Source organism: Siphateles boraxobius, unplaced genomic scaffold (assembly GCF_051911475.1).
Source record: "Siphateles boraxobius isolate OS27281-9 unplaced genomic scaffold, OSU_SipBor_1 77, whole genome shotgun sequence".
Lineage (NCBI taxonomy): Eukaryota > Metazoa > Chordata > Actinopteri > Cypriniformes > Leuciscidae > Siphateles > Siphateles boraxobius.
The window spans coordinates 18,692,675-18,717,752 of record NW_027509205.1 but is presented as its reverse complement, the minus strand read 5'-3'; the positions used below and the strand labels follow the sequence as shown (position 1 = coordinate 18,717,752).

Below are 25,078 nucleotides of genomic sequence, written 5' to 3'. Positions count from 1 at the left end.
GTGTCCGTTTGTGATGAGGCTTTATTCCTCTTGTCATTTAAAATAAGTGATACATTCTTGACTTATATCCTTTCCAGAACAAATCATTTTATATTCACATAAATCCAGACTTTTGCAGACTGCTTGTCATCACTGGTTTCTAAACCCTCAAAAACATTGATAACTCGCTGGTATTAAAAGATAATATAAAACACATTTCAAGTAAAATAATCAAAAACAGAACAGAACCGATACTAAGTTTAGTGTTAAAGTATATATAAAATTGTCTGAAATCTGAATCTACCGTCCAGTAACAGCTGATTAAGTCCATCCAGTTATCCAGGCGAATGAAATGCATTCAGTGCATTGTGCTGAATCCCTGAGAACGAGACTGCGGTCTTGGTCTGATTCTGAATAAGCATCTATTCTGCACAAACGCGTCTGAATCCAGTTCAGGTCACATTTGTAGAAAGATTAACAAAACTTTTGTGTATCTCCTCAAGCAAAAATCTTCATGTTAAGCAAGAAGGGAAAACATCATGTAGGGTCTGATTTTCAACAAGGCATTGCTTCATGTGTAAGACTTCAGCGACAGTTCAAGAGAAGGTCAGTCAGGATTGGTCTGATGGTAATATGACGCGCTGCTCATCTATTCGTTTGGCCTGTGAGCGAAGGATGAGGCTGAAGAAGTCGTCGTCTGGGACTGTAGGGCCTCTGGTGGGGGGGGGAGGAGCTGCACACCTCTGATCATCCAGTCTGGATCCCTGTGCAAGTCAAAAACAGACACTGAACACATGACTGTGAAATGTAATATTTAAAGAGGATCTATTATGCTTTTTTACATTTGCAACTGTCTTTAGTGTGTAATGTTGCTGTTTGAGCATGAAAAACGCACAGTGTCACTTCAGTGGGAGTTATTCTCTATATCAGTGTCACTGTTTCTGAACTCCCTGAAAATCCTACACTTTTAAATAATTCCAAAGTAAAGGGGCGGGGCCTGGTTGAGTTCGTTATTAGTATGTTATGGTAAGGGGCGGGACATTTCCCAAACACGCTCGAAGCGCTTCACCAATGACAACACCCTGATCCAGCCGACCAATCAGAGCACAGTGCACTTTCCAGAAGGAGGGGCTTCATAGAGACTAAACAGAGTGTTACTGACAGACTGGGGCGGTGTCCGAAATCGCACCTTAGATAGGGCACTATTTGAGAGGACGTGTCCAAAACCATAGTGGACGTTGAGTGCACTCATTCAATCCCACAATGCACCGCAATAACAAGAGTACAACCAATGTAAGCTTAAACAGTTGAAGAATGCCCATAATGCACTGTGAGGGTCGTGCCGAATGAAATCCTGCGTCTGACCAGAAGATGGCGCCCGCAGCTGAATCATCCATACACTAATTTTCCAAACCACTGGTACAATGTGGCTACAGCGTAATATCATACAGGTATAATTTCCTTTTTAAAATTGATTATTAAATTGTCTAATTAAGGATTATACATAGTTTCCATGAGTGTTTAAGATAAATCTTTTTATAACTACTGGAGCTGCCAGTTAAACAAGTTTCAAATAATTATTAAACAGCACAAACTATGCAAAAGCGGCAACCCTTCCGGTGCACTCCGTGTCCGAATTCACGCACTTATTGTCATTCACTCCCTCTGGTGAACTATAATAGTGGAGTAATTTAGGGAATAGTGAATGAGGGTAAACAGTAAAAACTAAACAGAACGTTACTGACAGACTGGAAGAGAGGAGCTGCAACATTGGAGAATATGTGAAAAACAATGTGTTTTTTGAACATTCAAGCATGAAAACCTATTCTAGAAGAGCCCAAAAACACAATCAAGACTTGTAAAAGGGCATAATACGGCCTCTTTAATGATGCAGCCTAATAATAAACAGCATTTGCCTGGCTCTTAATCAGCATGTCGAAGAAGTCTTCATCTGGTTCTTTGCTATCGGCCGAGGCCATGAGTTTGCTGAGAACGTCCTGGCTGTGGCGCTGGTCCAGCCGGAGACCCGGGAGATTGCTGACACTGACCCGCTGCTCGTCCAGGCGCCGGCTCTGAGAGCTGGCCAGCAGATCGAGGAAATGGCCAGGCTGTGCAGAGGCCTCCGCTTCGGACACGGAAATAGCTGAAGGTTAAAAATAGTACAGTGTAGTTCAATTAAATACTGCTGTATAAATACTTGTAGTACACTACAAAAGTTTGGGAGATTTTATTAAAATAAATTATTAATTTTATTCAGCAAGGTCACATTAAATTGATCAAAAGTGACAATAAAAGCAATTATAATGTTACAACAAATTTCTTTTTCAAATAAATACTGTTCATTTGAACATAATATTCATCATCAATGAATCCTGAAAAAAATGCATGACTGTTTCAACAAAAAATGTTTCTTGAGCAGCAAATCATCATATTATAATAATTTCTGAAGGATCATGTGACACTGAAGACTGGAGTAATGATGCTGAAAATTTCTCAGGAATAAATTACATTTGAAATAAAACAGTTATTTTAAATTGTAATAATATTTCACAATATAACAGAGACTTCTTTCAAAAATATTTTCAAAAACCTCCCAACCACAAACTTTTGAATGGTATTGTGTATATATATATATATATATATATATATATATATGTGTGTGTGTGTGTGTATATATATATATATATATATATATATATAATATTTGTGAATATATATATATATATTTTTTTTTTTTTTTACGATTACTTCTATTTTTAAAATGTTTTTTTACACTTTTTAATTATGATATCTTGATTAATTTCTAAAGGTTATCACCACATCCTAACCAGGCATGTTGAGCAAAAGTGACAAGCAATATCTGCATTTGACTGTACATTAAACAATCAAGTATCTTCTGATTAGCTGCCATTTTCTCACGTGACACAGTACTGATCAATGTGGACAAACAAATTGCTTGTCACTGTATACACTGCTATAATTGCTACACACTGAAATTCTACCGTTATTCGCTATTAAGTGCATAACGTTTTGCATACAGTTTTCTACTCACATTGTTTCTGTACATCATGCCATTCCAAATCACTCCCTCTTAAAATAAATGACTTTCTTTAGATTTTGCTGCATTAAATTGCAGTGTGGATGCAGCATGCGTGATTGTACGCAGTATAGTTAGCACAGGTCAGTACAGTGAGGAAGGGTCGACTCACGTTTCCTCAAGGCTACGGATGGGGTTTCGCAGGGAAAGGAAGGGGCGGGAACACGGCTAATGCCGTCCTCTAATGAGCACCTTTGATCATCCATACGGCTGCCCTGGAAGCGGGTTAGAAGGTCAAAAAAGCCGTCGTCACCCAGAGTGTCTGGAGCGTCCTGTGGAAAAGCCCAGTAACAATAACAATAAATATTTAAGATTTGATTTGTTAGAATTTATCAAATCTTAAAAGAACTCAAAAGCCAACAAAATTGTGTAAAGATTATTACTTTGCATGCACTCAAAATGATAAAATCTAAATAAGAAAATTGATTGGTCAATACAGTATTTCAGCCTCTCTTTTCAGTATGTTTTAACTAAAATGTTTTTTGAGAACCAACACTGCTAATTAAAGTCACCATGAAATCATAAATGACAATTTGTATTTTTAATGGAATATTGCCGTATGTATTATAAATGATTCATGTGCCATATCTTCCCTTCCCTTCCTCTTCTGTTCTCTGATGATGAGGGCGGGACAACCTGTCACTCATATTAGATCCACCAATAGCAAACCACAACCATCCAATCAATTCCCCATGGAGAAAATCAAGTCCCATCCTACAGTTTTTTCTGTTTCGAGAAGCCGTTTCACTCAGATATATACGTCACATCACAACTTCCCTTTCATGGTCTTTAAAGGGGTCTTTTAAGCACCTGTGTTTTCAGAGGGGCTGAAGTGTGGCTGCTGCTGCTGTGGTTCTCAGCTGGTGGACTGGGGTTTGAACCATTCGACCTGTGCTTTTTGCTCCTGAAGCGATCGATGAAGAAAAGTTTAGAAGATGTCTTGGCTATGGATGTTTTGGTTGGTGATTTGGTTTGCTGAGGGGTTGTAGTCTCCTCACAGGCCTGCCCCTGGGTAGATGAAGCATAAAGATTTTATAGGCACACTTTGTTATGCAAATTCTTTGACATGCAAAACATTAACGCCTTGAAATGTAAGTAACAAAATGTATATGTGATGCATGCAAGTCCTAGTCTCTCTTAAGGGTTCACTTACAAGGCAAATTCACACAAAGAATGGATCAAATTAGTGAATCAAAAGACTTTGGTCATTCAGTTGTTTTAATGCAAGACAAAAACCCATCTGACAATATGGATTTTCCCATATTATAATTTAAATGGGGGAAAAAATTGCATGCATGGCCTAACGTCACATCAGCAAAAATGGAAAGTCATTTAAGAGAAACAGCAAGTTATTTATTAAATTTTGATTAGAGATTTCAGTGGAATAACAAACACTGATGAATCGTTCACAATAAAATCAGAATTGTGCGATAAGAAAAGAAATGTTGAATTAAAAGTGTATTTACATCATAAAAAGTGCATGTTGTACAACCTATAATTTATAGTGATTTAAATGTAATAATTGTATAACAGTAATTAGAATCACACACACAAAAAAAACGTTAAGTAATACAAATTATTTTGTAACGAGCAATTAATGAGTAATTATATAGATTATTGGCTTTCCTGTGAAGCTAAATATACTTAAAATATATTTTTTTAAATGAAAAAAAAAATCGTATGTGATGTTTTGAATGCGTTTAATGTCTCACCATATTTTTGTCAGAGGTCAGTTTCATGAGCTCCATGTTCTCCATGCTGTGTCTCCGGCTTCCTTTGGATCTTCCATCTACACAAGCAGAAAGAAGGACATGATAGTAGATCTAATTCTGTAGATCAGATGTGAGAGTACATACACCCTGACATCAGCTTAACAATTTACTAATATTGATGCTAACAAGCATATTAAAGTTGGACAAAGTAATTTTAAATGCTTAAAATGTTTTAATGGTTAATATAAATGATTTTACAAAAAAAATTAAGCATGCTCCAAAAAATTAAAAAATCACCAAATTACTAACACCAAAAAAAAAAAGTGTGTGTTTGCATGTTTAGGGAATGAAATTAAATCATTTCAATACTTTTAATGCAATTCTTCTCATCAGATTTTTTTGTTATTTGATAATATTCAATATTCTAAGATGGGTGATTTTTTTTTCAATATTCATATTTTTCTCAGAACAAACAATTAATTTTTTTAATTGCTTTGTGGTTTGTACATTTTAGTGCTTTACTTTCATGTGCTTATCCAACTTTTTTTTTTCATCCCATGTATGTATCATAAAAATGTATTTAAAAAACAACTGTGTATTTTATAGGATGCTTGGTTTTAATGTTTGAGTTTGTGAAAGTTGTGTGTGCTGTTACCAGGCGGACTGCTGTCGCCGGGCGGACTCTCGATGAAGGCAGAGCTGTTAGTGTTTGAATTGTTTTGCCTCAGACCCAAAACTAACTGCAGATCAGATACATTCATCCTAGCCGTCAGCTCCCCACTGCGATCTCCAATCTGAGGAGCACACACATACAGGAAGGAAAAAACATTACTGGAAGTGCTAGTCCAGAAAACACACGCTCAGTTCAAGCATGAACAAGCACACTGGAGCAGAAAGCCTTACCAAGTCACATTTTACCCCAAAATCAAAAGAAAGAAAGAAGACATTTTATTTTGCTTTGCACTCACATTATTTTTATGACAATTTAAGCAGGAAAATGTGTCTTCTTTTCTGAATTCCACCTCTTTTCTAGCTTGTTTTCTAATCTAGCTTTCTAATAAAGCTGCCACTGTATCCAATGAATATTTTGGTTCTGTGATGAATTGTTTATGCTCCTCTATTTTGAGTTGCGTTAGACAAATGCATCGTCAGAAATGCATAAATGTCAATAAATTTTTCCCTAATTCTAATTACATACAGGTGAAACTCGAAAAATTTGAATATCGTGCAAAAAGTAATAATTTTGATGATTATGGCTTACAGCTTATGAAAAACCCAGATTCAAAATCTCATAAAATTAGAATATTACATGAAATCAATAAAAAAGGATTTTAAATACAGAAATTTCAGCCCTCTGAAAAATATAATCATGCATATGTATATAGTTATATATAATACATATATAAGTTTCACCTTTTAATTTGAATTACTGAAATACATGAACTGTTGCACGATATTACATTTTTTCGAGTTTCACCTGTAAATGGGAAGGAACTACAGTATATTGTACAAAACTATGTATAATTTTGAATTTATTAAATAAAATAAGTGTTACTGTAATTAAAATCACAGATATTGAGAGAATATTGGAAATTACGAAAAACTTGCATTTAGGTACCGACAATGGTACAGAGATCTTAATAGTCATAAAAATAATGTCATGATCAGAGTTGTTTTCGTTTACTAAAACTAAAGCCAAAAAAAACATTTTTTACTTGAAATAAAATATACATTAACTGAACTCACAACATAACCAAATACAGAAACGCTCTGCAAATACTTACAACCCAACCAAAAAATATAACATGCTGCAAAATACTATACGCAACAAAATACAGAAACGCTCTGCAAATACTCACAAAGCAACCAAATACAGAAATGCGCTACCAAATACAGAGGCCTCGTTTACAGTGTCAGTGAAATGTGACCCAATTCCGATTTTTTGCTCAGATCGGATGTGTTCTATGACCGTGTAAACAGGAAAAAAACGCATGCATTCGGATATTTCAAGATTGGTTTCAGGCCTCATTCAAATGTGGAAAAAAATCAGATATAAATCAGATATGTGCCAATGCGACTGTTAGGTAAACAGGCAGATCAGATTTTCTGAGGCATTAGGCTACTGTACGTCTCCGCAGTTTAATGACGAGAGCAACCCTGATGCGCATATGCAAAGCGACGGATGGCCTGACAAAACTTTGTGTCGTCGTAGGAGAAGAATGTGGACAAAAGTTGACACAGCATATCAAAGGTTGTCTTGCTCATCCAAAAATTTCGGACCCACTTCTCCTCGTCAAAGCCCGCCAAAATATGGTCCCACCAGTCCTGAGATCTCTCTCACACACAATAACTGAAGAATATGCACAGGCTGCAATGATGGCCCTTTTCGTCCTCCTCCACCTCAAAATCATATATCGCAGAGCTAGCATCAAGCACATTTCGCGTTCGTCCATCTGTGCAAGATAATTTAACCCTTTGAGCATGCATGATGTTTCAGATAGTATGGAGAGTGTAAACACACGAATTGCGTGTAAACGAACGAAAAAAAATTAATCGGATATAGGCAACTAATCAGAATCAGAATCAGTTTTTTGCTTATTTTAACATCCTCGTATGTGCATTGTGAGTATTTGCAGCGAGCTTCTGTATTTGGTTGTGTTTTAAGTATTTGCAGCACAAGATGCTTTCTTAATTTTCTGGTGTTTTTTCTATTTGCATGCGTTTTCTTCAATTGGAGCACGTTGAGCTCTCTCGGGCCTCCATATATAATACAGTAGTCAACCCTTTGAAGTGGATCAAATAAGTTCATCAAAGTTGTCCTAAGACCACAAGGGGTATTGTTCAAAATTCATGTATAACTTTGATGAAAGGTTTTGATCCACTTCAAATGTTGACTAGTGTAGTATGGTAAGCTTTTTATTTTTGTAAAAAAAAAAAATAAATAAAAAATAAAACCTTCTTTTCATTTTTTCTTTTCATTGAGATTGACCCATGGCTTTTCCTGTGCAGGCAGGAAGTCTGTTAGCTTTTTAGTTAGTGTTATCTCACTGAGCCAAGCACGCACGCACACACACACACCTCTTTTGAGATCTCCAGATGTTTGTCAGCAAAGCTCATGGCCTGCTCGTGGTTTCCCAGTGCGGTGTATGCGTTCCCTAAACTCCAGCACGCCCTCCCTTCTCCAATCCTACACACAGTGACAGGAGGATTAGACTCATAAACAGCAGCACAGACAAGAAGTGTCAAAAACAGCCTACCTGTCCTTGAGGTCCTGAGCTATGATGAGATGTTTGAGGTGATAGTCTATGGCTCTCTCATAGTCCTGCAGAAGCGTGTAGGTGTTTCCCAGACTGTAACAGGCCTGAGCTTCCACAGCCCTGTCCTTCAGCTGCCGCGCCAACTGCAGTGTCCGCCTGTGCGATAGACATCATCATTATTGATTTGACTTCACAAGAACAAAGCTTGAATAACGACACTATTGTCTTCTGTAGAGCTGCATTACAGCTGAATCAAATTAATTTCATATACTAGCAAACTGACTTGTAATGCTCAGTTGCAAATTCAAACTGCCCAAGGAATATGTATGCATTTCCAAGGTTGCAATATGCTCTCCGCTCTGCGGCTCTGTCTCCAAACTCCTTCGCAATGAGGAGACGCTGTAAAAAGAAGAAAGCATTATTAATATTTACATCATGAAACATGTACATTATTATTATTGTATATGTAGTGAGATTTATTTTAATTATCATTACAAGTACAGTGTCATATAAATATTATTTTAATAACTTTCTGTACACTAATCCATAATTTATTCTAGCTTGTGCATTTTTTCCATTATTTTTATTACACATTCAAATCCACAAGCACATTTAGATTTAAAACTAACAGCTATTTAAGAAACTCTCAGTATGAAATACCTGCTCGTGGGCAAGAACAGCATCCTGGAAGTTTCCAAGCAAATAGTGCGAGTTGCCAAGGTTGCCGTAAGTCCTGCCCTGTGCCGCTCTGTCCCCCAACTCCTTTACAATGGCCAGATTCGCTCTTCAAACCGAGACAAACAGTATAATATACAGCAGGGGAGATGTTTAGCATGCTTTTGGAAAACATTACTGCCCTTGAGGCCAAACAAATCTCTTCAGAAATGAAATATTGTGTCTTTTACCACGTGTGTGTCGTCTACACTCTAGTTTTTGCCATTCAAAAGAATGAAAACAACAAATGTTGGCTCGCTCACTCATAGTACTCAGTTGCTTTCTTTAGAGCGATGCGTGCCTCCTCGGGAAAGTCTCCAGGGTCCATACCACTCCAACATATGTTCTTCCCCTTGGCGTGGTACACATTCCCATAATTATACAGCGCTCGAGCCTGCCCCACCTAACAAAACCACACACAGACACACATCCAGATAACACACACAACCAGCACTTATTACACACCTAAAACAGATCGACAGCTTGCACTTATACTATGTTTATGGTCTGCTAAAATAGATCAAGCCGTGTCTTTGGATAACAGGACAAATGTGACTTCAAAAAACATCTGAGGCAAACTTGGCAATTCAAGCGGGATGTAAAAGGAATAAAAATATTCTGTCATCATTTACTCACACTTAGACATGGGAGATATAGGCAAAACATATCACATTAATCTTAAAAAGTTTGGTTGATAACAATATATAATCAAGATACTTTGAAAAGTGTTTAAAAACTGAAAAAGCTTATGGCCTTATGACAACTTATTTATAATAGTTGATCAGTTAGTCATTTCTATTGTATCAATACAAATAAATAAATTCTGTTTTATTTATGCATGTTTTGAATGTTTATATTTATTATTTGCATCCCTAAATAAATATTATCAGAAATTTTTTTGTATTTAATTCATCATTTATAGACCATTTCAACTTTTTATTGGCGTGGAAGATATTGTCAAAAAAATTCACAATAATATTGGAAGTTTGGTTGATGACAAAATATAATAAAGATGACAATATTATCATATGTTTATAGGAAAGTTAATAAAAAATGAATACAAAGAAAATTTCAAAAGTAATCCTATTAGTGTTTATTTGTTTATTTATTTGAAGACATTTTTATGTTTATTGTAGCAATTAAATTAATACAATTTTATTTTTTGAATAGTCGGTTTAATTTTATCAATAAAAAAAAACTCTTTTATGTATTTATTTACTTACTTACATCAATAAATAAATATTTGTGTCAGAAACAATTAGGCTTGTTTTTTAGCTGAACTTTTTCTTTGGTTCTGCAAGTATATGACGACCAGGAGCTTCAAGCTCCAAAAAAGGACAAGAAGTGCCATAAAAACAATCAGTACTATTCAATATGTGATATTCCCAGTCTGATGATGCCATATGATAGCTTCTACCGAGGCTGTGACATCTTATTCACACATACACATCGCACATATGTACATTGTGCCTTGACATGCCAGGTTTGACATCAGTACAGAACGCCATTGATTAGTGTATATTCTTTAAAATATCTTAGTTGATGTGTTTCGACAGAAGAAAGAAACCTCATAGGTTTTGAAAGATAGATAGAGAGTAAATGATGACAGAAACTTCATTTTGGCTTAAGCTATTTCATTAAAATGCCTTTAGTTCCATTTACAGGGTTTGTAGATACTGTTAAATGAAATTACAGGACTTTTCAAGCACTACTTTTTTGATTTTCAAGGACTATAATCACTTATCAAACAAAATCTTTATTATCTTTCAAATTCTAAAAATTATAATGTATATTATATATTATCTAAAAAAAATAAAGTTATAAAAAAATGGTACAAATAATGTGCAGCACATGCAATGACTGTGGTAACTTAAACCACTGAAAGGGTACTATGACAAATATATCTCTTTCCTTATTCAAAATGATTTTCACCTCATGAATATATGATTGACCTGAAGAATGAAAGATGTATCATATACTTGGATATTTATATAAGTACACTCATAGCCCAGCGAAATGGCTCTATATCTATATCAAATGGGCTGCAGAGTTAATTTTGTGTGAAAAGATAATTCAAGCACTCTGAGTATTTTTTTTATAAATATGGCTGTTTTAAAGGGTTTTCCAGGACTTCAATTTCAAAAATTCAAGTTCAAGTACTTCAAGCACCTTGTACGAACCCTGTATTTGACACCTCACCTTATCATGGAGCATCCTGGAAATATCCAGGTGTCTTTGGCAACAAATTGCTGCTTCGTCATAGCGTCCCAAAACTTTCAACGTGTTTCCAAGGTTCCCACTGGCTTTAGCTTCTCCCAGCTGATCTCCAATAGTTCTAGAGGAGCCATAACAACAAAACTTGTTATTTTAGATAAGAATGTAATCCTTCCGGCTTTAGAACAGTGACATACAGTAACATTCCAGATTCAGACCTGGTGAGCGTCAGGTCATGCCGATGGTATTCCAGCGCCTTGTTGTAGTCGTGCAGGTGGAAGTATGCGTTGCCAAGCTGACTGTAGATGGCGCTCAAAATCTGCAGGTCTTCAGTGCCCACCTGGATGGCCGACTCAAAAAATGAGACGCCCGCACGGTAATCTCCCACTTTACACAGACGCTCACCTTCCAGAGCCAGTTCCAGACATGAGGCCTCCATCCTGCAGGGGGCAGCAGAGAGGTGAGCAAGAGCATGAGTAGGAAAAACACAGGTTTACGAGGAAGTGTGCAGATGTTATTTATGAATGGCAGTGAAGCGACGCAACTGACGCTGGTAGGTCACATGATAATGACAACATGGCGGATGTGGTACGTCCAGATTACATTCATACTGCACACATTTATAATATATAGGGTTGCAAAATTCTGGGAATTTTCAAAGATGGAAACTTTCTATGGGAATTAATAGGAATTTAAGGGAATTAACAGGAATTTATGGGAATAAAGTGGGAATTTTCAAAGTTGAGGGTTGGCTCTTCATAGGGAACTTAAATATAGTTGAGGAAAGTATATTTTAGCATAATCTTGACTATAACAAACAGATGCCATTCAAATACACTTGAATATCCATGCCATTCCTCAATCACATGCACATAGAACTCTGGTTACTGCATGGCTATTGAGACCACACCCCCTACTGGCACTGTGCATGCCTCCATCACATGTACAGAAGCCCAAAGCACAAGACTATTGAAGGCACACATTTGAGCCTGTTGACTAAACAAAGTGAAGTAAATTTTGATGACATTGTGGGGAAATATATTTAAATTGCAAATATCACATACAAATGTATTCATCTAGTAGAAATGCTGATAAGTTAGATGCTAAATAAGCTAGCATAACTTTATTTACCACATAAGGCAGATGCTAGCTACCTCATGTGGCTGTTTTTCTCTGCCTCCTGCAATATGTTTTCAAGATCATTACAGTTGTTTAGCTAGCCTTACTATTTATGTATCCGTTCATGCCATTGCATTAGTATTCTTACTAGGCTGACAGACATCACGATGTTTAGCCGACATCGCGATGCCCCCCCCCTCCCCCTCATGCTTGGCACGTGATTCACCACAGCCAAAATAGCGCTGTGTGATAGATTTAGCGCTTTTATTTCTAAATATTAACAAACTTGCTTACCATGTCATAAACTATCTTCTATTCCGATTCTCAAATATGTGTGAGTTTGTTTTGTAGTTTAAAAAACCTTCATCCTTTAGTTATCTTGATCTGTAACGTGAGATTGGCGCCGTGTTTGGGCCCCAGTTCAGAGATTCCTGTCTTTTGGATTTAAGTTATTACAGTGTGTGAATTCATCAGTTTCTCCCGGAATACATGAAAGTAAGTGGCCGGTGAACTGAAAATAATAAATTCTTCGATGAAACAAGCGATTCTTCAGTAAAATAATTAAAACTTGTTCTGTTCTACTTACAAATAAATCTGTTGAAATATCTATTGAAAACATTTTGCATGGATGTTTTCTTATGACTTCTGTTTATATTTATGTTTGGATATGATACAATGATTGATTACATTACAATGAATCCCAGTTAGTTCCCATTAATTCCCATTATTCCCATGGAAAGTTTCTAATATGGAATATTACCAAAATTCCCCCTGCTTAACTTCCCATGCAAATTTACCGGAAACTTTCCGGAAATTTATCGGAAATTTTCCGCCCCTTTGCTACCCTAATAATATATAGAACGCACTTTTTAGCACTCACAAAGTACGTACTCATTCAAAATAAGTACCTACTCACGAGAGTATTCAATTTTGGACGCAGCCGTAGAGAGAATTATTTATGAGATCAGAGACCAAAAAATTTATTTAGGTAAAAAAAAATATATATATATTAAGTGCTGTCAAATCAATAAATCGTAATTAATACATTTATAGATATAGACAGACACACACACACACACACACACACACACACACACACACACACACACACACACACACACACACACACACACACACACACACACACTTTTTTGATTAATTGATCTGACAGCAATTAATTGATTTGACAGTACTAATACATTAATAAAAATGTTAAAAAATACATAGATACATATTTTATTGGTGTATACCTAAATGTCTATTGATGCGCATAAAGATAGAAGCAAAGTAAAGGGAGTCAAATATTTCAGTTTGATATGCATTTTGATTAGACTATTAAAAGAAAAGAGCAACTAAAGGTTTTTAAGCCTAACGATCAGTCCAGTATTTGTGTTTAAGCTAATTTAACTGCAGAGGCCTTATATTTGAGGAACAATAGCCTAGACTCCATTACAGATTTGCACAAACCTTTTGTGATATTTTCTAAATGTAGATAAAAAACTATTACGAAATAATGGCATTTCCACTAACCGATGTTATGGAACTAAAACGTAATTGTTTTAGTGTAAATGCATTTCCCATTCTTCATTTGTGGCAATCAAAGGCATTCCCCAGAATTTTGTAGAATATAATATTGTAGAACAATCTAGAAAGAATTACTACAATGTCACCATCATTAGGTCTGTGTCTACATAAGTTCTTGAGAACGTCTTGTCAGCTGACATGCAATAAAAATATGTGTCAAAGAATGACTAATAATCTCAGCTTCCAAGAATCAAGAAAAACACTGATCTGAATGCCTGTAAACCTTCTTAATTATCACAGAATGTATGAAAAATATAAACAAACTTGTTGTATTTGCATTCAAGGACTTCTGTTTGTTCTTTCAGAGAGTGTTATGTATAGACATTAGGGGCTGATTTTTGTCTGCAAAAAGTACACTTTTAGTCCTCATCCAATGTGAAAGCGCTGAGTGAAGAGACGATACCAGTCAATCACAACATATCTGATGTTTAAAATACAGCAATATTTGGAGAATTTATAAAAATAAGAAATTATCTAGATGTTACACAACATGTAAACATTGTCAATACTGAGAGAAAATAAAAACCTTCATTACCACGTCATCAAAAACAACGCAAAACTACTTAACTTTAAATACATACAATACCATTAACAAGTTTGGGGTCTGTAAGTCTCTTTCTCACCAAGGCTGCATTTATTTGATCAAACTAAGTAAAAACTGTAATATAAAAAAACGGTGAAATATTATTTCAATTTAAAATAACTGTTTTTATATTTTAATATATTTTAAAATGTGATTTATGATGTGATCAAAGCTGAAATTTCAGCATTATTACTCCAGTCTTCAGTGTCACATGATCCTTCAGAAATCATTCTAATATGATGAGTTGATGCTCAAGAAACATTTCTGATTATGATCAATGTTGAAAACAATGTGGTATTTTTGTGGAAACCAAAATACTTTTTTTCAGGATTCTAATAGAAAGTTCAAAAAAGCAGTGTTTATTTGAAATACAAATCTTTTGTAGCATTATAAAATATCCTTACCTTCACTTTCGATCAATTTATGTCCTTGCTGAATAAAGCAACTTGTAACCACCAAGAACACCATATCAACAACCTAACAACCCCTTAGCAACCACACAGCAATGCCCTGGCAACCACATATGACAAATGTGTACAGGAAAAACTCAACCCACCTTTTATCCTTTTTCTTTTTATAAAATTCAGTGCACCGTCCAAACATCTCAATCGTTTTGATGATTTTTTCTCCTCCAATGTGATAGACACGTTTAATTCTCCATGGGGTGAAGCTTGAGCCCCACAGCTTCGACCCTCTCAGACACATCACAAAACTGATCTACCTCTTCCAAAAGACACCAAATTCCAGGATAACATCCTCTGTGAGACCTTTCCTAACCCTCTACCCCTGAAGAGAAGCCTGAGCATAACCAGACGAGGCTTTAGCATCTAAAATGTTTTGTTGTTGGCATGCCGTGACGGGTTACGCTGGGTCTTGCACACATGAACGCAGGGTCAGTGGTAAGCCTTCCGATAATAACAGATGCAACTGTATGACGTGCCCATGTCAACTACGGACACCCGATGGCAAGCGTCAATTCCAATTATCAGTGAGACGACACATGGGGGATTATCACGAATAAAGAGCGAAACAAAGTAACTGTAATGTGCTTAGAACAGCTCCTAAACCAGTTATTCCAGTTGGGTGGGTCAGGGAAAAAAAAACTATGTAGATTCTGATGTAGTTACACTCATAAAAAATAAGTGTTCTTTATTGGCATCTACAGTTCCATGAAAAACCTTTAACATCGATTAAGAAAAAAAAAAAAGGTTCTTTAGATTTTTAAAACGATCTTCACACTAGTGTAGTTCAGTTCTCTTGGTTCTCTTGGTCCGGACGAAAAAATTAAATTATACATTTAATTCTGATTCGATTCATTTTTTAACACCAAACCTAAAGATAGAAAACAAAAAAAAACAAAAGTTTATGGCATATATATTTTGCGACGGAACTCGTCGAACATCCAAAACAATGCTGTGAGGAGACGTGGTTCTGAACTGTGATGGGCAACATCGCGACTATGATGAGAAAAAACAGGTATGCTTGAGCATCCTGTCCTTTTTAGGGTCGCATCTAGTGACATGTCTGTTTTTGGTTTGTTTCGATTGTCTTTGGTCTGTGTTGCGTTCCTATTTCAATCGAACCGCACTAGAGTTCGTTTGGAAGTGGACCGAGACTCATCTTGTTTGGTTCAAATAGCAGTGTTCACACTTATTCGAATGAACCGCACTAACACAGTAATCGCACCAGAGTTAATTTTAATCAAACCAAACCTGACAAGTATGAACAAACCCTAAGAAAAAAGTTTTTTTTTAAGAACTGTTCACTGAAAGGTTCTTCGGGGAAACAAAAATGGTTATTGTACATTAATAAAAATAAATGTTTTTTATTGACATTTATGGTTCCATGAAGAACCTTTAAAATCCACGAAACCTTTCTATTGCATGAAAGGTTTTTTGGAAAAAGGTTCCTTAGATGTGTTATATATTCTTCACTTCACACCAAGAAAAAATGGTTATTTTAAGAACTGTTCAATGGAAGGTTCTTTATGGAACGAAAAATGGTTACTCTACATTCCTAAACATAAAAGTTCATTTTTTGTGGTTCTTTAAGGAACAAAAATGATTCATTCCATGGCATTGCTGCAAAAAAAAACACCCTTTTGGAACCTTTACTTTGAAGTTAAAGCTTAATTCTTATGGTTAGAGGTTTGTTCTAATCCTTAATCTTGAGTATGATCAATTGTAATAGTTGACATGGCAAGCAAAACTAAGTAATTAAACCGAGTTCTGCAACATTTGTGCAACAGAGAGTGATCAGAATTACAATTTAGAAAATAAAACCAGCCAAAAATACATGAACTTCAAGTAAATTGACCGTGGGACTTGAGAAAAAAAATAGTCTTTGGCATCTAGTCACATGTTTGGCTCAAACCAGTAAGCAAAAAGCAACTTTTGCACTGGAAGTGCACCATTTTCTTTAGAATATGTATAGCAAGTAGCCACTCTTGCCATTATTAATAAGAGTTGGCAAGAGAAAGCACGAAGGCTTTAGAACTATGTCAAGAAACAAAGCAACCCAAGAAAACCTCCCTGAATCAATTAATCTTCTCTTCTGCTGAAGCAGAGTGAGATGTTGTCATGAAGAATGAATTGATTCCAGCCAGAGGAACAGTCAGGTAACCAAGGCCATGCAGGGAAAATCCATTAGACCAAATTAAATCCCACGGTTTGCCCAGAGTGTCCTCAGCGGAAGGCTTGCGGCGTTCACATGCTCTAATTTCTTTATCCTCAGCGCGGTGGGACGCGGGCCGAGCGGCTGACGCGATTTCTCCACTGACCGATCAAATGACTAATTCACACTATATATATATATATATATATATATATATATATATATATATATATATATATATATATATATATATATATCAACTCATACTTCTCATGAAGTAATGCATTTTGCTGATTCTTACTGAAACACCAGGCATATGTTGCTCATTATTTCTGTTCATTTCTAAAACTCAGATAATTAAAGGGACAGTCGTTAAATATTCACCCTCATATCATTCCGTGAGTTCTTTGAAACTCAAAAGGAGAATGTTTAGCACGATGTCTCTGTTTTTTTGTAACAACTGAATGAAACAAATTTAAAGATTATGACTGAATGCCACATGGCAGTTCAAATGTGCAGAATGAAGAAAATATCTGAAGGCTTATTAGGGAAATATAATGTTGGGAAATATAGGCTACGTTTACGTGGACACCTTTTGGTTCAATCAGAATGAAATCAATCCGATTGATGAATCTGAACACGGTGTTTACATAAACGATAGATAAAGTAATCGGGTTGATGTGTGCGTTTATATGTCACAAGTTTCAAATCGGAATTGATTTTTTTGACATGCGCACACTACACGAATATATTGCCGCTTGTCACAGCAGACTAAATATTTATCCGTCTCTGGTCATGATTTGGAGACAATGAGCATATGAACCGTTTTGCCGCTGCTTATATTTATCACGCAGTAAAAACCCACGCCCAAAACCAGTCGTCTGTGGATGAGAGTCTGAAACAAGGACGTAGAAGGTGACGTAGTCAGAGCGACGGAGTCAGACTCAGAGCAAAGCCGTTCTTTGTTCTTGTTTCAAAGAAAAGTTTAGGCTAACTTCAAATCCTCCAGAGTCGCGGCCAAAGCGGAAACAAAAGACAGTTGTTCGCCAGCAGCAGCAGCCATTCTTTGTTTTCAAGTAGCAGTGAACCGTCACAACTCTGTCGTCATTATGTTAAGCCCGCCCGCCGACTCTATACACGATCTGATTGGCCTGACCAGTTTTTGTTTTTTCTAGCTCGAAAGTCAACGGAGAGTTGCTAGACTACACTGGCTGCAAAATATTTTTTTGCTGCCACTAGGGTGCGTCTACCTTTCTAGGCTAGTGTTTACATGATCGGATAACAAAAGGAATAAACTACCCCTTTCAATCCGATCGAAATTCCAATCGGATCGAGCTCATTCAGATCGATTAACCCTCCTATTATCCTTGGGGTCAATTTGACCCCATTCAATGTTTAACGTATGTAAAAAAAATTATTTATTTTTTTGCTTCAGATTTAATGACTTTTCCTAATTTAATGGGGACAACTCTGTAAACATAAAATTAACCTTCTGATATTTTTTCAATGTCCTGTACACATTTTGAAGCATCGGTGTTCCTTGGGGTCAATTTGACCCCAGGCTCTTTTAGCTGTATAAAACATAAGAAATATTAAAATTTCACACTCATTTGTTTTGGTTGTTTTATTGAGGTCACTATAACATGTTATAATTGTATAATGTTCATTATAATTTTACATACATTTATTCCCCCCATGCCGTGGGGGAGGGGAAAACATACTTCTCATGGTTTACCAAACAAAGGGGAGAAGCAAACATTATAAAAGCATGAACAGAAGCCTTCTAAACCATTTCTCTTTGTGCTCTGTGTGCTCTCTATGTTCTCCATCTCTCTCATTTGAAAATGACATCTAAACACCCTTGGCACCCTCGTCCTGATCTTTGGAACCTCCACGTGTGGCTCCTGGACGGGATGAGGCAGGTTGAGTATCCTACTACCAGCAGTGGTGGTTACCATCACTTCCGCTTAGCATCGTCCACGAGACATGTCTACGCTAAGTGGAACCTCTTCGTCAACTGGGCTCTTCTCACCAAGAAGACCCCCGGAGATGTTCGATCAGTGTCGTGCTTTCCTTCCTTCAAGAAGGGTTGGAGCGAAGGCTGTCTCCCTCCACCCTAAAAGTATACGTTGCCGCTATTGCCGCACACTATGTTACAGTGGAAGGTAAGTCTGTAGGAAAGCACGACCTGATCGTCAGGTTCCTGAGGGGAGTGGGGAGACTGAATCCTCCTCGCCCTCCTCTTGTTCCCTCTTGGGACCTCTCAGTGGTTCTAAATGCCCTGCAGAGTGCTCCCTTTGAGCCTTTGAAATCAGTGGAGCTTAAGTTCCTGTCAATGAAGACAGCACTCCTGGCTGCATTGGCCTCCAAGAGGGTAGGGGACCTGCACACATTCTCCATTGAAGAAGCGTGCCTGGAATTCGGGCCGGCTTACTCTCACGTGATCCTGAGACCCCGGCCTGGATATGTGCCCAAGGTTCCTACCATTCCTTTCCGGGACCAGGTGGTGAACCTGCAAGCGCTGCCCCTGGAGGAGGCAGACCCAGCCTTGGCACTGCTCTGTCCAGTACGTGCTCTCCGCTCTGTCCAGTACGTGCGTTCCACCCCTATGTAGACAGAACCCAGTGTTTCAGGACCTCAGACCAGCTTTTTGTCTGTTTTGGTGGGAAGCTGAAGGGAAAGGCTCTCTCACTGGAAAAGATAGTGGACGCCTTTGCTTTGGCATACCAGCAGCAAGGTGGACCGTGCCCCCTTGGTGTGACTGCCCACTCCTCGGAGTGTGGCGTCCTCTTGGGCTCTAGCGCATGGCGCCTCGCTAACAGACATCTGCAGAGCTGCAGGCTGGGCGACACCTAACACATTCGCAGATTCTACTATCTCCGAGTGAAGCCAGTGTCCTCTCATGTACTCGCTTCAACCAGCTAGTACTGGACCCACTCAGGTGTCTTCGCTTGCTCGCCATTCAACTCCACGGACTGGAAATGTGCGATATTCTCCTCAGGTGAGCTTCCCCGAAAGCCCTGAGTTCCTCCAGCACTCCTGACGTCGGCGCCAGTGTCTATTGCCTGCGTGTCAGCTAGGTGCCTCCCGTGTGCATGGTCCCTCCTCTGAGCGACCCCCACATGTGTATTTCCACTGTAAGCCTCTCTGAGCATGTGTCTTTCCCTTGGCAAGCCACCTTGCCACCCCTGGGGTTGAAATATTCCACCTGCGGCTGGACACCCCAGTGTCCCTCTGGGTTTGGCAATAATTGCGTATTTCCTATAAAGCTATGGGATATGCTCCCCAGTGTACCTTGGTATTCCTGTGCTACATAGGAGTCCTTCGTCCGTGCCAGTATCACGAAAGGTTATTTAAGTAGTCAACAAAGATATAAATTACCTGAGACACAAACCTTTGTAAAAAAAAAAATCATATTCTGGAGGTTTAAATTACTGGGGTCAAATTGACCCCAGTGGGTAAAAGATCGGATTTGAGGGTAACAGGAGGGTTAAGGTGTTTACATCAAGGTTTTTTAGTCTGATTGAGCCGTCAATCCGATTATAAGGGTCCATGTAAACGCAGCTACTGAATAGAAACTTTTTTACCACAAAATATTAGAAAAGTCACCATATGGCTTTAGAAGTTGGATTGGAATAGCCTACAAGAATACAATGGACTACTGTCATGCTGGAGCTTTTTGTCTTTTTGTCTGTGTGGAAAAAACACTCCCTAAAATAAAACATAGGCACTTGACTCATCTTTCAGTTTCAGTGTGAGATGGTCCTGCAGTATTTCAGGATGTACGTCAGCAACCGAGACAAAACAATGCCAACAAGTGATGACCCTCCATTTTAATAATTAAACACGCCTATTAAAAATGCACACACAAGAGATCTCTCGACCAACCTGAGCCCATTTTTACTTGCCTCCACCCACATCACTGTATTACATTTCAAACCCCATTTATCTGATGGAAAAACAAGTGCACGTCAATGGAAAGATAGACAGGTCTTTTGGTATTTACAGCAAGATCTGTTGTGTAAAACACTCCATAATCTGCAAAAACATGAGTTAATAGAGAATGAAGGCACATCAAAAAATGTGCTGACTGTAGTTAAAAGTTTTGTGTTTTTTGTTCGAATGGCAAAACAAGTCTTTTCTCCTACCTGGAACGGACATGAAACGCTTGATCCTCATCTTTTGTGATCTCATCCATTTATATTCATAGTAAAAGTCCAAGTTTAAAACATAACTGCAACAGCAAACATAAAGATGGAGCGAAGATGTCCATGTTTTCACCGCGTCTGAACCATCTGACAGGCGAGCGACACTAAAGAAAGAGTCTAAGAAATATGATCCTCTCTCTCCCACACACACATACACAGACGGATGTGTAAGTAGCTAATGATTTCACTAAGAAAACAGTCATTGACTGATTAATGACAACACGCTTCCACACTACAAACTAAATAACATCTCGTGTGGGAGGCTGAACATGAGGAAGTCTCTTGACTTCCACGTGAGCAACCAACCGATCATCAAAAGACACTTTTTTCCAGGACGAAAAGTTGATGATGTTGTATTACAGTAGCTATGCTTGAATGCTTCCATTCAAAGTTGCGAATTTAACTTTTGCGTAAAATTGGAATATCTCTAAGTATTTGCGAATAAAGCAACAAAATTACCACTTCCTGGGAAATTGGCACAAAATATCTATAGTAAAAATGGAAGTTTCTGTAATCACAAGCCACTGTGGCTCTTTTTTCATACATGATAACTTGACTTGCACCTCACAGATGAAACGCATTAAACTGTTACAGTATCTTGTGTTTGGGAATGCAATCGAGGCAATAAAAACAAATCATTTTAATGACTGTGGCATTTCAGAATGATCAAACCAACATTTGAGATGCTTGTGCGATGCAATTGGTCCGCTGGTTAGTCCAGTTATCCAATCATATACTCTGTTGAGCCATTTTTTTTTTTTTTGCGCATCAAGGGATTTTTTGGCAAATAAATTTCCATCGTAGTTTATGTGCATGTCTTCTTATCGGATAAAAATGAAATCATCTGCCTCAATTGAGCACATACATTTTTTTATTAGAATGTGAGCAACTTTCCACCAGTTTCCATCCAGTGTTTTTTTATGTAATATCCCAACATTTTTCAAAATATATTCTTTGTGTTCAGCAGAAGAAATAAATTGATGCAGGTTTTGAACAACTTGAAAGTTAGTAAAAGAACCGAAACCATAACCATCAATAATCTTGAATGATTTCATTTGAAGGGATGGTGACACATTAGATATCACTTAATCACCCTCACACTGATCCAAACCCACCCATGTGAAAAGATTTCTTCAAAGAAACACAAAAGAAGAGCTTTTCAAAAGAATATTACAGTGGCCAGAACCGGTCAAGCTACAAAACTGACAATAAAGCACCACAAAAACAGTCTCTGCGTGCTTGAAGAAAAGCCCAAGAATCAATGTCATTTGGCATTTTTTATATCAAAGATTTGAGAGCTATTGTGAAAGGGGATGATATGCAAATAGCAACTTAAATTCCTTACACCGAGTTATCATATGACTTCAGAGGACATGAGCTTGATGTTCATGACCTTTAACGTCATTTTGGGGATTGTCATCTTTAAAATATCTCCTTTTGCATTCCACAGAAGCAGTGTTGTCACGGTTTAAAATTAAAACTATTAGAAACATTGTTAAATTAAATAAAATAAAATAAAAATATTACATAGAAAAATTTAAACTTAAATTAGAAATGCTCCCTTGCCAACTAACTTTAAATAAGTTTGTTGAAATACTAAAATGACTGAAATAAAAATAAATTAAACCTAAATATATATATAAATAATAATAATACAAATGATACTAAAATAAGAGTTCACATAAGTCAGTCTTGGGTTTGGGGGGGGGGATCATTTTTGAATTGAATGAAAATCATACAGGCAGTGGGAAAATGCGTCAGAAATCATATTTGTGTGTACTTCAGGAATTCCTTGTATTGAGCAGAAAACCGAAAGCATTGTTCATTTTTAAAACTGGCTCAACTGACAATCTGGATGCTCAGGAAAGGGCTGTGACATTCATCTTGAGCAAAAAAAAAGAGTTTATTTGATTACAGCCAAACATTGTCGTTTTGTGTCTCCTTTCCTAAAGGCCTGAGCCAGTTGGTCCAGCAAAACCTCATGGCATGTCCCACTGCAAGTTTACTCAAGTGTGCGATTAAGAGACACTTTATGCATTTTCCTTTTTGTTTGACATTTCAACTTCCTTGCCAGTGTGATTTCACGCCAGGAATATTCAACCACTCACACACTGGTCTGAACCATCATTTCAGTTCAAGTTTTATTTATGCCAACAGTTCCAAAAACATTGAGCAACTTATTCAACTACCCTGTAATGGCGACAGCAGCTTCGTGAGCAGTAATAGGCCAGATTAGTCAGTCTATTCAACAGAATAATACACAAGGTACAGCCCGTAAACAGCTGTGATTCATTAAAAGATTCATAAACCGCAGTGCAGCCTGTGCAGACACAAGATCTGCTGTGTCCGTTCTGTCAGCCGGAGCCTGTCCAGGTGGTTCTCGTTTAACACACGGGAGGGAACTTTGGGGGAACTGCTTACAATGAGTCTCACGGTCATATTTCACCCCGAAATTAAAAGAAAATATTATATTTTGAATAAAGAAAATGACACCTATTATTGTGCAATTAAATTTTTTTGTCATTTTAATGGAAACCATATGTTTTACTTTTGCATTTCTGTTAATGATGAGTCTAACTGCCTACAATTACGAGAATGAACCTCCTTGCGTAACACAAGAATGAACCTCATTGGTTCTTGAGGAAGTCCAAACGTGCTGCGTAACACGAGAATGAACCTCATTGTTTCTCGTACGCCAGGCGAACATGATTGAGCTTTCGTTTACCACAACTGATGTGCACGTTGATCAATGTATATATGTGAATAAAAGCCTAAATTCCATCTGTTCATCATATAAAGCGATCCTGTCTCTTTATATAACAATTTGGACAAAACCGATCAATTCATATGGATTAGTTGTACGATCTCTTTTTATTTTTAAAGCCGACAGAGTGGTAGTTGCGTAGCTGTCAATGGAGGGCCAGAAAGCTCTCAATTTCATCAAAAAGTTCTTCATTTGTGTTCCGAAGATGAACTAAGTCTTATGGGCTTTGGAGTCTTAAGTCTTATGGGGTCGACAGTATGACAGAATTTTAATTTTTGCGTGAACTAAAGGCCTACACTTTTTTATATAAACATTTTTATGTGAATTATTTAATATAATGCTATAGACCAATATTAATATAAACACAGTAAATTTAAATAATATATCACTATTTTTCAGGTATTGTAATATATGGAATTTAGGAAAATGTGCTTAATAATGTTACAAAGCAGCCCCTTTTGTTTTCATGGAAATTTCCATTTTATTTTAATTTTTCACCCATTTTTATTTCAATATAACGTATTAGTGGAGGAATGAACATGTTTTGACAGAACCGGTCCTGGTCATCATTTACTCATCTGCTAACGTTATCATGGTAAGACGCATATTGACGTGCCTTGGAGATAAACTGTATCATTTTGACTAGTAGTTCGTTTTTTTGTACAATATCGTCAATTGTACAAAAGAAGCAGCAATAAATAGATTCAAGACGTTGCTCAAGAAAGACAAGTCAAGGAAGTACTTAACATTATGCAACACATATACAGAATAGTTCAGTGGAGAAGCTGTTAATGCACAACTAAACTAACCTTAAATCCGAAAGAGAAAAGAAATCAAACTCCTACCTCAGACACTTCGAGATCTGTTCTTTAAAGAGTGTAATCGCGCTACATGTCCCGTGGTGGAAAAGTGTCTCCCGTTGTCAAGAAGCATCGAAAAAGTTTCTTTCTCTTACTCCGCCATGTTTTCTCAAGACACTCTCCTTTCCTACATTTCTTTTGGGGGAAAAAAAGTATTTTGGTTTGGCACGCCAATCATTACACAGGAGTTTGTAAACGCCACGCCTCGCCATCAAAATGCTTTCGTGGTGAAGTAACTCTCGCGAATGAATCGTTCTTTTAAACAGACTCTTTTGAATGATTTAGGAGAATTCGATTCGATAATCGCAAATAGTAAATCTATGAAGACTAATATTGTGAACTTATTAGTAATAACTGGCATTGTTATTTAATAT

The 25,078-nt window shown here is 37.2% G+C and overlaps 1 protein-coding gene across 3 annotated transcripts; it reads right to left on the bottom strand.

The window, feature by feature from the left end:
* Positions 1–3: 3 nt before the first annotated feature.
* On the bottom strand, positions 4–24,951 carry gpsm2l (G protein signaling modulator 2, like). 3 transcript variants are annotated; one of them, XM_077218484.1, is made up of 14 exons: positions 24,690–24,951; positions 11,192–11,413; positions 10,959–11,094; positions 9,023–9,162; positions 8,706–8,829; positions 8,329–8,444; positions 8,046–8,201; positions 7,867–7,975; positions 5,444–5,582; positions 4,789–4,865; positions 3,887–4,084; positions 3,189–3,348; positions 1,896–2,122; positions 4–743 (listed from the first exon to the last, which is right to left on the bottom strand). In XM_077218484.1, the coding sequence occupies exons 2-14, from the start codon at positions 11,410–11,412 to the stop codon at positions 591–593; spliced, it is 1,956 nt and encodes a 651-aa protein (XP_077074599.1). In that variant the 5' UTR covers position 11,413; positions 24,690–24,951; the 3' UTR covers positions 4–590. The 3 variants fall into 3 exon arrangements, with proteins under 3 accessions (XP_077074599.1, XP_077074598.1, XP_077074597.1); XM_077218483.1 differs by lacking the exon at positions 24,690–24,951 and adding an exon at positions 21,021–21,314; XM_077218482.1 differs by lacking the exon at positions 24,690–24,951 and adding an exon at positions 14,816–15,175.
* Positions 24,952–25,078: the final 127 nt, after the last annotated feature.

Excerpts from the sequence above, each read along its gene's own strand:
- gpsm2l (XM_077218482.1), bottom strand. The coding sequence starts at position 14,964 with ATGTGTCTGAGAGGGTCGAAGCTGTGGGGCTCAAGCTTCACCCCATGG. Across the intron at positions 9,163-10,958 it reads CCAGGATGCTCCATGATAAG|GTGGGGCAGGCTCGAGCGCT; the intron begins GTGAGGTGTCAA and ends TGGTTTTGTTAG. Across the intron at positions 7,976-8,045 it reads GCTCAGGACCTCAAGGACAG|GATTGGAGAAGGGAGGGCGT; the intron begins GTAGGCTGTTTT and ends CACTGTGTGTAG.